The 13224-nt window shown below is 31.7% G+C and overlaps 1 protein-coding gene across 19 annotated transcripts in view; it reads right to left on the bottom strand.

Moving 5' to 3' along the window:
* DLG1 (discs large MAGUK scaffold protein 1) overlaps positions 1–13224 on the bottom strand; it is a 293473-nt gene that overhangs the window by 36664 nt on the left and 243585 nt on the right. For 6 of the 19 annotated variants that reach the window (XM_036018296.1, XM_028505112.2, XM_036018291.1 and 3 more), the window contains 6 exons: positions 11632–11731; positions 4420–4461; positions 3454–3489; positions 1955–2005; positions 1039–1140; positions 630–802 (listed from right to left, as the gene is read on the bottom strand). In XM_036018296.1, the coding sequence (XP_035874189.1) occupies positions 630–802; positions 1039–1140; positions 1955–2005; positions 3454–3489; positions 4420–4461; positions 11632–11731 (504 nt within the window). Of the gene's footprint in view, positions 1–629; positions 803–1038; positions 1141–1954; positions 2006–3453; positions 3490–4419; positions 4462–10917; positions 10952–11631; positions 11732–13224 lie in introns of all 19 variants that reach the window. The other 13 variants (XM_028505122.2, XM_028505117.2, XM_028505114.2 and 10 more) reach the window with 5 other exon arrangements.

A 13224-nucleotide genomic window follows, 5' to 3' on the forward strand; every position in this document is an offset into this window, starting at 1 on the left:
TTGAAAGTATAATGTAACTTGCTGATGCTTATTTTCTGGGCCCAAGGAGTTACTGAAGAATAGCACAATGTCTGGGACACACTTTGGCCTCATCTTAACACTACTTTAATTTAATGTCAATGTATCTTCATATTACCCTGAAGAATGCTTTCAGATAATCTGTTGCTGTTACAGTATTGTTGGGTATTTTTTAAAAACTTTTTCATTAAATGAGTGTTCAGGAGAAACTTCAGTCTAGTGTCAGTAATAGCAGCATCTACACTTCTCTTGGACATGTGGTTTATTTTTACTTATTGACACTGCTGATCATAGCTCCTTAATTATGCTCGATGTTGGAAATACAAGGCCTATCTCTAGCAAATGTAGAACCTTAAAATAATAACCTCTATTCTTAGAGAGATATGTGTTATTATTTCTACCTCACTTTGTCAATCTTCTTTATTTTGTAGGTATTTTCCCAAGCCACCAAAAGTTAAATATTTAGTTGAATGAATTCATATCATTAATTAATCAATGCGGCAACATCTATATGTTTTAAAAAATATGAAAAGTTTCTATTCCATCATTTTTCATACTGTCAAAGGCATTTCTAATTAAAAACTGTATTCTGGGACCATTGTGATGTTTACCTTTTCTGCTACTTCTCGCACAGACTGAACACTTGTTCCATACAGATGGTTGTTATACTGGCCAGCTTCAATGAATTTATGTTCCTGTATATCTTTTTCCATCTGCTCTCTTGAAGTCACAAAATGATAATCTCTTCCATCAACCTCATAATCTCTTTTTGGTCTAGTTGTATCTTGAATAGAAAGAACGTAAAGTGTTTAGTATTAAAAATACAACAAATCCATTTTCTACTTAAAAATTGTTTTATAAAGTTCAACACAACAGATTAATTTGAATTTGGTAAGAGAAGCATATGGAAGAACAACTAATAACTGTATAAATCATTAAAAATGGTAATATTTACCTTCACCAAACACAGTAACAAAATGTTAAGAACAATAATTAAGAATTTTTATGTGGGTTACTCACGAGGAACACATGATCCAAATTTGTCAGGAAATTCTGAGATCAAGTCATCATTTATCCTGTCTTTCATAGGTCCCAATATGATCACTGGTCGAGTGTAATTAACTATAAAGATAAACTGAATGTTAAAAGGAATACACACTAAACAAACATCAATGTATTTTATTTCACCAGAGAATAAAAGTATCCTCAATAGCTATGAAGAATTTCTTCTACTTTTTTCTTTCTCCACCAATGATGACTAACTTGCTGGTTTCTTAAGCCTTTGCTAAGATCTTAAGCTTAAGTCAACCTCCTTTTGGAAGTCATAGAATTGATAATTCAACCAAGCTAAACCCAGTATTTTAGCAGACAATGTTTCTGTACATTGCTAACATGATCTCATCAGAAATGAGAAAACACAGCACTGTGTTTTACTGATCACTTCTGAAGTAGAAATGATAAGGAAGCAGATCAAAGAAGGACAAAAAAAGTAGGGATCATGGTGGAAGAGAAATTGGCAGTGAGAGCCAGAATTAACATTGTGGTAGAAGGGATGACTACGAGGTGATAAATAAAAAATAAATGACAGAATACATAGTTTCTAGGACTGACTGGACAAGATAGATAAGGAACAAAGAAAGATCAAAGATGCTTCCAAGATTTTAAACAAGGATCAGTGGGAAGACAGTAATACTTGATAAACACTGGAGAGAAGTTACTTGGGAAATAAAATGCCAATATACACAAAGCCACTGGATTCTAATATACTCCAGGCAAAAAAACCATGTTTCATAAAATACATGCAGTAAAATTCTATTTTTATACATACAGTATAAAAGTATAGTAAATTTTTTTTGAGGTATGAGTTAGACCTATTTCCCAAATTAAGAAGTATATATTTCTCAAAGACTGTAAAACATCAATAGGCTTCACAAACCTTCTTGTTGATTCACTGGTTCATATGACAAGACATATTCTTCTTGACCACCTATTAGAAAGTTAAAGTACAGATGAAAAAATCTATAAAGATAACTAATGCCAATTTAATACCTTGTATATAGAAATAAATTGCTAGAATTTTCCTGAGGAAATAGGAAAGATGTAAAAAAAAGATACTTTACAAATTATTTCTGACAAGTTTTAGTAAGAAATAGTGGCAAATCACAAAGTCATAAAGATAAGTTTGATAAATATAAAAACATAAATGTGTATTTATTTAAGAACTACCTTTCTGTTATTGTGTTTACAGATTGTCATTAAACCTATTTAAAGTCTTCATTTGTGATGTCATGTATGTGCTATTAATCTAACAACTATTAACTATTTTAAAGATTGATACTTTAACAAGCAGTTCTACATATGTACATATTAAGGACTTTACTGTTATTAAGAATATGCAGCTTTTTAAATCTTCCAGATATAATATTTAACAGAATACATATACATTTTTATAATTACAACTATTTTACAATAAAAAATTTTAATGCAAAGCTAAAACTACTGTTACTATTTCACTGGTAAAAATGCACTTACTCTAATAATTCACTTATTCAATTTTTAAAAAGTTACATTTAAAAAAAAGTTAAAAAAGCTTTAGATAAAACTAAATCCTTCCCTTTGAACAAAAGAATCACACAATAGTAAAGGAGATAAAATATATTTTGCTTTGATCTTAAAAGCACTTTAAAAGTTAAAGGTTTAGAGCTTAAGCATATCTTAAATAAAAAAGTTTAGAAATCATATCTTGACTCAATGAAAAGAACTAAAAAAAGAGCTAACAATTTCAGGGGTTCTTAACAGACAGACAGACACACACACACACACACAAATGTCTAGAAAATGAATAGGAAGGACTGTTAATTCAAGTGGTTTAATGAAAACAATCAATATTGGATAATGCATTTGGAGATTTTCTCCTTGATTAGCAAGATTCTTTAACAACCATTCCACTAAATTTGCCAATGGTTTATATTACATGTATGTATGTAGCTATAGATCTTTTAAATTCATATGTTGGCATAAATATTCTTTCTTGATTTAAAAGTATATTTTATTGTTTCAAGTTTATTATAATATGTAAAATACATACTTACAAGCTGTTTTTAAAAGCACTGTATATAAAACATGGTTTACATATGAACAAAAACATGCAACTTGAATTACTCCACAGCTAATAATTCATGCAAATGATGAGGCAGACAGTATATACTTTCACTACCTCTTTTTACTCTAAAAAGCTACTCAACTACTCTATGGTGAGCTTTACAGAGTAGTTGCTAATAATAAAATGCTAAAATATAAGAAATCACACTCCCATATAAAAAAAATTATTAAGTAACTATTATGCAGAACCAAAATAACCCATCAAATGAACGAGGATTAAAAGTATATATTGTCAACACAAGAAATAGAGGAACTGAAATTAATAGGATGGACCTTTTGAGCAGCCATACTCATCTGTAATCAAGATTACTTTCATATTAGACAGCAGTGAAAAAAAATTAGAAAAGCAATTTTAATTTTAAGGTCCTAGAATTGACAATATTCATGTGCTCTCCCCTCCACCCATGTCCAAATCTGTTTAAAAACTTCATATGCTTCTATAGTTCACTTTTAATATATAGTTGACCCTTGAACAACTTGAAGGTTAGGGATGCTGAGTTCTTATGCAGTTGAAAATATGCATATAACTTTTGACTCCCCCAAAACTCAACTCCTAATAGCTTACTGTTGACTGGAAGCCTTATTGATAACATAGAGTCAATTAACAAACATTTTATGTGTTGTGTATTATATTCTGTATTGTTACAGTAAAGTAAGCTAGAGAAAGAAAATATTATTACTACAATACCAAGAATGTAATACAAGACACCGAAAATAAAAGTCAGTATTATAGTTTCATCAACTGTTGAAAATTTTTCCTTCATTATTTCGTATATTCATCAAAGGCTGGTGATAAATAATAACTTGACCCAGACCAGTACTGGTGACACAAAATAAAAAGGAAATGAAGCCAATTATTATTGAACATTACAGGAAAATATTTTAATGCTCACGTTAAAACAAAAATACTAAAGTAAATAGCAAAAAAATAAATTCACTCATTTAACTAAGTATTTAGTTCTTTTAAAAATATACACATACACACATATATATATGTGCTATGTTCACAAATAGCACTGCTGTAAAAAGGATTTTAGTATTTTATTAAAATTTTGTAAAGTAACTTCTCTACATGATATTTTATTTTTCAAGTTTTCTGAATTTTACTTGGCTCTCCCTGATTTTAAAAGATTAAGTATCTAATTTTCCATTTTTAGAACACATTATTAAGAGGAAAAAAATCCCAAAGAACATATATTACTTGAGATTACAAAAGAACAAATAACTTTAAACACTTACGGTAACTACTTTCACTATCGCTGGCATTAGAAGTTACATGCTCTGAAATTGCAGGATAATGAAAAAAAAAAGTGTCATGAGTTTTAAAAAAGCAAATTATCAAAATAAACATAAGGTGACATTACAAAATGCTGAGATATAAACCACTCACACCCAATGAATATTTAAAAAGCATTCTTGGTTTTCTTGGAAGAGTTTAATTTTTTTCAAATAAATGATATGAGTTAGCTAGGAACCGCCCCCCACCCCCCAATTTAAGGACAATGCTTCTTTTTTGTACAACTCAGTTTACGAACTAAGAGGTCAAAAGTAATCCTAAATTAGTCCAACTGTAGACATAAAACCCCAAGAGAAAATGGTACCATTTAGTTTAGTTTATGAAACAATCACTGACAAAGGAGACAAGTTATATTTGAAAGAAGAGATGCCTTAAATAATAAATAAATGATCTTGTTTTTAGTTCAGCTTCTTTCTTGTTCCTGGAAAAAAAAAATGAAAATCCATGTTCCTGAGATCATGCAGATAAAGCATTTTAGATGTCATAGATGCAGATGTCTCAATCAAAGTCAAGTGAAAGGGAATTCTAGAAGGTGGAATTTTTAAAAATAGATTAATATTTCTGAGAAACTGCTTTGATGAAACTAACAATGGCTGCTTTGCAAAACAAAAGATAAAGCCAATATGCCCAGCTGAGAATTTCCTGGCCCTCCCTGAATGTGACCCCATTTCATAACTTAATTGTTCAGTAAACACCAAGTGCTCTTCTTGTGTAAATGTAATCTCAGTTCTCTCAATAAATGTTGCCCTTGGATAAAAAAGGTAATTTTATTTATAAAAACTAAAAACCAAAATTTCCTCAGAGAGGAAAATCTAAATTTCTCATGTCAGGTAGCCCTGGCTGGTGTGGCTCAATGGGTTGATTGCGGGCCTGAAAACTGAAGGGTCCCCAGTCCGATTCCAGATCAGTGCACATGTCTGGGTTGCAGGCCAGTTCCCAGGTTGGGGATGTGCAAGAGGCAACCAATCGATGTTCCTCTCCTTTTTCTTCCTCCCTTCCCCTCTGAAAAATAAATAAAATCCTAAAGATAAGGAAAAAGTTTGAGGAGAAATTATTTGCTGTGTTGTACCACCCACAGAGTCTCCTAAAATCAAGTGGCACTACTGAAAACTTCAGACAATGGTAGAACTTAAAGATTTCAAATAAAGATAACAGTTCTTGAATTGTTTTAATAGTAAAAACTAAGTGTGTTATTCTAATCTGCAAAGATACAACTTTCTCAATCATGATTATGCATATTTAAATAAAGCAGAAACATAAAAATTATAATTTATCAAGCAGATAAAAACGGTGGTGTTTAGAAGTTTATACTTAATTTCTTCCCACGTTACAACATGAACCTCAAAACAATTATTTTAAATTCTATCTATCTATCTATCTATCTATCTATTTATTTATTTTTAGAGAGAGAAGGAAGGGAGGGGGAGAGAGAGAGAGAGAAACATCAATGTGCGGCTGCTGGGGGTTATGGCCTGCAACCCAGGAATGTACCCTGGCTGGGAATCGAACCTGGGACACTTTGGTTCCCAGTCCGCGCTCAATCCACTGAGCTACGCCAGCCAGGGCTTTTAAATTCTTATGTAATATTCTATTGCACTAATCAGTCATGATTTACCTTACTACTTATTTAGACATTTTAGTTTGGTTTTGTTTTCCACAAACACCATCAAATCATTATGAATGCCTCTATTTATACAGCTTTTTACTCTTTGTCCTATTTATTTTTCTTTTTTAAAATAAGGTAATTTTATTTATTTTTAAAAGATTTTATTGATTTATTTTTAGAGAGAGGGGAAGGAAGGGAAAAGAAGAGGGGGAGAAACATCAGTGTGTGGTAGCCTCTCACACGCCCCCTACTGGAGACCTGGCCTGGAACCCAGGTATGTGAGCTACACCAGCCGGGGCTGTCCTATTTCTATAAAACCCATTCCCAGAAGTAGGGATGATGTAAAAAATCCTTAAATTTATATTAGGATTGATATTATACTTTGCAATCTCTAATACATAAAGAAAAAAATTAGTTACTACAATGGAATAAAAGCATGGAGAGAGTAGTTGAGGGTATAGAAGAAGTAATACTAACCATGAGTTGATAATAATAGAAGCTGGGTACAAAAGAATACTGTGGGGTTTATTTCATTATTACTCTACTATTGAATATGTCTGTCATATTAAGAACAGAAAGTTAAAGTTACCATAATCTCTTTTCTTTTGGGGGGATTTCTCCTATTTATCTTAGTTCTCTAAGATTACCAATAGCTCTTCTACAAGAAAATCTTGATACTCAAGTATGGCCTTGGAAAAGAATAATCATTGCTGTTTTGGAGTTAATTAAAAAGGTAAAATGCTTTCTCCAGATAATTAAAACTAATCTTTTTTCAAGGCACTTCATCAAAGATGTTCAAAAGATGTTAAACATATATAAATGTTGTTCACATTTTTACTTAACAGGGAAATGTAAACTAAAACCACAATGAATACCTTTACCATCTAGCAGAACGGCTAAAATGAAAAATAAAAACAAAAACAGATATGCCAAGCATAGAGAAGGGTATGCAGCAACTGGAACTCAGGTAGTAGTAGACTACTTTGCAGTGTCTACTAAAGCTGAGCATACATACATCTATGACTTAGCAATTCCTTTCCTAGTTACTTCCCTAACAGAAAGCCATATATATGCTCACCAAAAGACATGTGTAAGAATGTTGAAAGCAACAATATTCAAATAGCCCTAAGTACAAGTTTATTCAGAAATCTGAGACAATATAGTTTCATATTTTTTTTCACTTATATTGTGAACACTTCTCCATGTCATTATGTTTTAACATGAAATTTAATGGTTATATAATAATATTACAAAGTATATATAAATCATTTTATTAACTACTCCTTAACTGTAAGACATTCTAGGATAATTTTAACTTTGGTGTGGGGGGGCTATAATTTCTAAATAATATTAAAACATCTGATATATACAAACCATTATCAACATCTGTGATTATATCCCTAGGATAAATTCCTTGGAGAGGAATTATCAGCAGGTCAAAAGATAAGCTTTTCTAGATAGGCTGTACCAATTTACACTCCTAACAGTAAGGGATGTTAAAAGTAGTCATTCCACAGAACCCTCTCTCATCACTGGGTTATCCTTTAAAAGAAAGGTCTACCAAAGTGATGGGTAAAATGTCGCGTTGTTTATTGATTACTACAGAGATTAAACATTTTTATATGCTTATTTCATTTGTTTATCTTTTGAGCACTCTTCTCACATCCTTTGTCCAGCTTCTAATGAGAGTCTTTTTTTTTAATCTCTTAGAAATTTATAGTGTAAGGATATTATCCCTTTGACATACATGGTGCAAATATATTATTCGAACTTTAATTTTTATTTTTTTATGTTTGATGACCACAATCATTTCAAATCTCTTTAACCAAGTCATACTTTCTGTTGAACATTTCTCCCTGAGAATGCATCATATCTTTTCTCTTTATGTTCTTGAAATACTATATAGCATTAATCTCAAGCAATACTACTACTCTTACATTTATCCTAACCCAAATGAAAATAAGTCTCATTTTGGCATGTAAGAGCTCTGCGTAAATCTGCTTAAGTAAGTCTTCAAAATGAGAAGAAAGGAAAGATATGTAACCTGTGTGCCTCACAGAGGAAGTTGTTGATGTGTTCCTCAAAATAAAAAGCCATAAAAATTGAGGTGCATACGAAAGATAGGTACAAACATTCTCTGATACTCTACATCAGGGGTGTCAAACTCATTTTCACTGGGGGTCACATAGCCTCGCAGTTGCCTTCAAAGGGCCAAATGTAATTTTAGCACCATATAAATGTAACTACTCCTTAACTAGGGGCAAGGAGCTTGGCACTGCCACTGGATAGAAACAAGGTGCTGGGCTGGATTCAGCCCATTCAGCCCACGGGCCTTGTGTTTGCCACCTGTGCTCTATGTCATAATTTCACTTCTGATAACCTTTTATAGGCCCTCTTGAACTATATTTCTTTTAGTTTCTGTTAAAGGAATCTTACCCAGTTTTTTCCCCTTAAAGCATGAAAGTTGCACAGTTTTCTGTTTCCAGCTTTTTATATGTTACAATGATTTACTTATATTCTCCCAGACTTCAACACATTCTAATTAGTTGTTAGTCAAAATTAGATTTGGAAAGAATCTCTCTCATTGTTTTCTCTACTGTCAATAGGACAAATCAGTAATTTGTTTGATTCCATTCTTTGCAGATTCATTAAATTCATGTCTATGAAAAGTATTCGAAGGTATCACTTTTGTTTCTCTGTTCTTCAATGAAATATCCTCCATTTTTCTGTAGGCTGCGTGAAATTACATGCAGATGTACATCTTTCTTGATAGTGAGTGTTATTCCACTTCTCTTCAATAAGTTTGTTTCTCTGGAATAATTTAGTCTTCTGTTATTTGTGAGTGCTGTTCTGACAAGGTTTCATGAATACCTGTATGAGGTCACATTTGTTTTCTTATGTTAAAGTCTCACAGGATTATGCTTAGATCAGTCTGTGTTCTGAACTTTAAATAACTGAGGTCACAAATATCCAGTTTTTACTGTGTAATAATAAGCACCTTCTCAACTGCTAGTTATCTGTTTTATGTAAAAACCTCCAACATATCCAGGATTAGAATTTTACTGATATTTTTCTGTTTCCTTAAATATTTTCCAAGTACAATCTTCCTGTGAATAAATTCTTTCAGTTACTGGAAGGTGAAGCACAGAAACCTATCACTCAAAGGATCTTAAGTCATTGTTCAGAAAAATTTAAATGTTTTTCTAAATGATGCTATCTTGTAACCAGTTACCATTTTTTCATTTGTTTCTCTTCCCAAGTTCCAATCCTCAATTAAAATGAGAGCTAAAAATATGATTTGGTCAAGATGTTAATTATCATCCACCTTAATAATATCAGTATGGAAACTAAATTCTTCACTTAATTCCTTTTAAAATGAGTTTTCCTTAGGTCTCCAATGACTCAACTGATAACAAAAATATATGAGTACATATGCTGATTGATACCATCTCTAAAACATGTTATATTCTCCAAATAAATTTTACAGCATTAAGAATCTGTGTATTTCCCAGTTTTGAAGATTTTCACTGGTAATTTTTCCTAAAGGTAAGAGATCAAAAAAAGGTGTCACTAGTGATACCAAATTTGTGGCTCTTGCCAAATCCTAAAGAGGCACATGCAAAAATGCTAAAGTGTAATAATACTAAAGTGTAATACTAACAAGTTAATTACATATAAAGCATACTGCCTTCAGCTTAACACAAACCTGTAATTAAAGTGGAAATAACAGTCAAGTACCTGGAGTTTAGACTAAAATTCCAGTAGAGTTAGGATAAATCAGGAAAAACTATGAAATTTAATGTTTATTAATGCAGATCTTAAAGAGTTAAAAGATACTGGCTATATCCTTAATGATCTGCGAATTCTAAAGAAATAAGTTTTCAAAATGCTTACTAACCTAAAGGAAAAGAATTATCTAGGAAAAAAACCCCCTTAGCCTATAACAGGTTAAGTAATTGTTATGAGTTACTATGAGTAACTGTCACCTAAAATAAGTTAGTAATATTTGGTAAAATTTCACATTTAATCAATTTGAAAACACCCAAATTTAAAATTTTAATTGTTTAAATGACTTCTTGTTTCATTCATTTATTCTAACATCTATAGAATGACTCCTAAATATCAGACTCTGTACCAAGCTTTCTATTAAGATTAAATTGTAGCTAGAAACTTAAACAAGAAAAACAAAAAGCAGAAACAACATCTTGATTAAACGAAAAAAAAAAAACCCCAAAAACAAAAACAAAGGATAATATTTCTTATAATTCTTTTAACAAATTACAACCTTCTTTAAAAAAAGATATTAATTCCCCCCTACACACACACTGTGATTTGAACTTGAGGTCCACAATTCTTCTCTAATATTTATATTTGTTTTATAGTTTCACATTATAGCAATGCTTTTCTAACACCGAACCAAAGTGATTTTAACTTGTTTTAACAAAAAAAGGGTGACATAAAATTGCAAGGAACATTATTTTCTAGATTCTAATGAGGGCAGGCAGTACTATTTTTAAAAACTTAAAAAACACCTTCATATTAAAAAATTCCCTAGCAAAAGTAATTGCCATAAAAATTATAAAAAGAAAAATGTAAGAATGAGCAGAGTTTTTTTCAAATGATGTGAAAAATGGAGCATTAGAAAAACAAAAGATGTATATTTTAGAAATAAAAATCCCAAGCATTTTATTAACATGAAAAGTCTAAAAGCAATCTAAATCATACACCTCCTCAAGCCAGAAGGGCACTACCATGATTCTCAAAATGTATCTGAAAAAAGTAGGTCTGTAGATGGAGGTTAAAAAAATAACTTGGGAGTATTTTGATCACTTACTCAGGCCTTTTGATCCCATGTCGTCAGGGATCTCCTGTAGAGAGTAGTTCCCAGAGAGCAAGCAATAAAAAGATAATCAAAGAAAATAGTTGTCAGTAATGCATAAAATTGGTGCTACTATAAGAGACAGTTCCAAGACCATTACAGGTACACATCTTATAGAGCATTATGGTAGATTTTTGAAAGTTTGAAATAAGCGAGCAGCTAAATGCAACCTAAAAGAAGGAAAGTTTTATCTTAGAGGCTGATTAGAGTAGAGCAGCAAACTTTAAGACTATTTCTTGCAATTTTAAAAGTAAAATTCAGACTGTCTACATATAAAGAAGAAATAGGATAAAATGGAATGATTCCAGAAGATCTATTTATCAAGCATGGCAATATCATACCTGGAAATCACTAAGTAGCTTCCCAGGTACTCATGTTTTTTCTCTAAAACAGTATTCCTATATTAAGTGTTTATTATAAGAACTCTTATCAAATAACACTATGTTAAACATACAGCTTAAAAATACTGTTTAAATTAAGACTTCCTAAGGTACCAGAAAAAGTTAAGATTGGTATAACTATTAATTTATGCCTGTTAAGTTGCCCCTGGTTAATACAATTTAGTAACCTGTTGCAGCTCTTGAAACTGTCTCCATGGTAACAACCAACTGCAGGGCAGTAGGTCCCTCTACATTTATTTTCAGTTGACCACTGGATCCACATACTTACGGTCAGCATCACTTGTTTCCTGCTCACTCTGGTCCTTGTTCTTGTAGAAGGGAAATTTTCGGGAAAAGAGGTTCTTTTTACGCTTGTCATTGAATGACTGCTGAAGAAGAGAAGGAGGGGCAAAACAAAGGGATGTCTACTGTCTGTGTGGACAAACGCCCAGCCTAGTAGCTCTGTGGAAGCTGACTCTTGTGACCACAATTTGCAGTTTGTATATGAATTTTAATCACATATAAAGTGAATTTCTAATTTTGTATTAAGTCCTGTAATTCTAATGTTTTACAACTAAAAATACTGAAAAAATGTAGAGTGTAATTCAGTAATATCTAAAAATAGGAATAAATGCTACTTGATAGAAATGGAAAGAGTAAATCAGATTAGGTGCCAGTATGGTACAAATCAAGCTAACATCTGTTCACATCAATGCATATTTTTCTCGGTTTCCAGGAGCTAGGTGCTCTATAGCAAAACTTTTCAAATGTTTACTATAGCTGTTCAAATATTTTTTATGCATTCAGTAATAACCTTCATTTTCCTTTTGCTTTAACACATTTTCCCCCTTTCTTTTGAAAATATTTTTGGCTCTAACAAATTAACAAAAATCTCTATTAAAAAACCAGAACAGTTGAGAAAATTCCAGTGTTGAATAGTTACAGAATTAATCAGAAAATGGGAAGAAAATTAAGAGGGTCCCATCAAAGCCAGAGTCCAGCAACAGATTTATGAATGCTGTCTAACCAAGGAAGAAGAGTTAGGACTCTTTTGGCCAATCTGAATGCTATCATAACTAATTTCTTTGTTGTTAAGCTCTACTATGCATATCTATTTTTAAAAGTATACATAAATAAAATAGAACCAGATTCAATCCATTGGCACCAAAGGTCCTGAGTAGGGAATAGAAAGTTTGGTGTCCTCGAGCGTCAAAAAGGCAATTAAGATTTGAATAGTTCATACATAATTGCCATAAGGAAGAGAAATAGCTACTTTGATGTGCTTTATTGCAAAGATGTTGGAAACAAATTTTTCCCATTCTTGAACATCCCATTTGTGCATTCACAGATTTCAAAGCAGGTAGCACAAAGATGAGCCTATTAAAGGGGGATAGTTTCTTTTGTAATTTCTGTGACAGGCACTCAAGTCTTGAAAGAAATGGCCTTACATACTACCAGTGATACTAGGAATTAATATTACTATAATTATTCTAAGTGGGAACAACATAAAGAATAAAAATTTTGCTGTGATTTCCCCTCAGTTCATCCACATTAGAAGATGCTATCATAATTCTGAAGTATACTGACACCAGGCAGTACGCTTTTGGTGCTGACATTTTTAAGCATAAAAGGCCAAGAGATAAGGTGCTGAATTAAAGTGACTTTTAGCTCAAATACTATTACTTGAAAGAAAGAATTTTTACAAAAAAGTTAAACTTTCATTTTATCTTTCCATAGCATTAATTCAGGATTAATAAACTCACAGTTTACAGTCAAGTAGACTGTCTTAATTTCAATCTTAAAATTTGAAAGCTCTAATACCTCTAAATGAAAGTTGAAAATTAAGTTAATGAGAAAAATATAAAGAGCCCTTGCTGGTGTA

Source organism: Phyllostomus discolor, chromosome 2 (assembly GCF_004126475.2).
Source record: "Phyllostomus discolor isolate MPI-MPIP mPhyDis1 chromosome 2, mPhyDis1.pri.v3, whole genome shotgun sequence".
Taxonomy (NCBI): Eukaryota; Metazoa; Chordata; class Mammalia; order Chiroptera; family Phyllostomidae; genus Phyllostomus; species Phyllostomus discolor.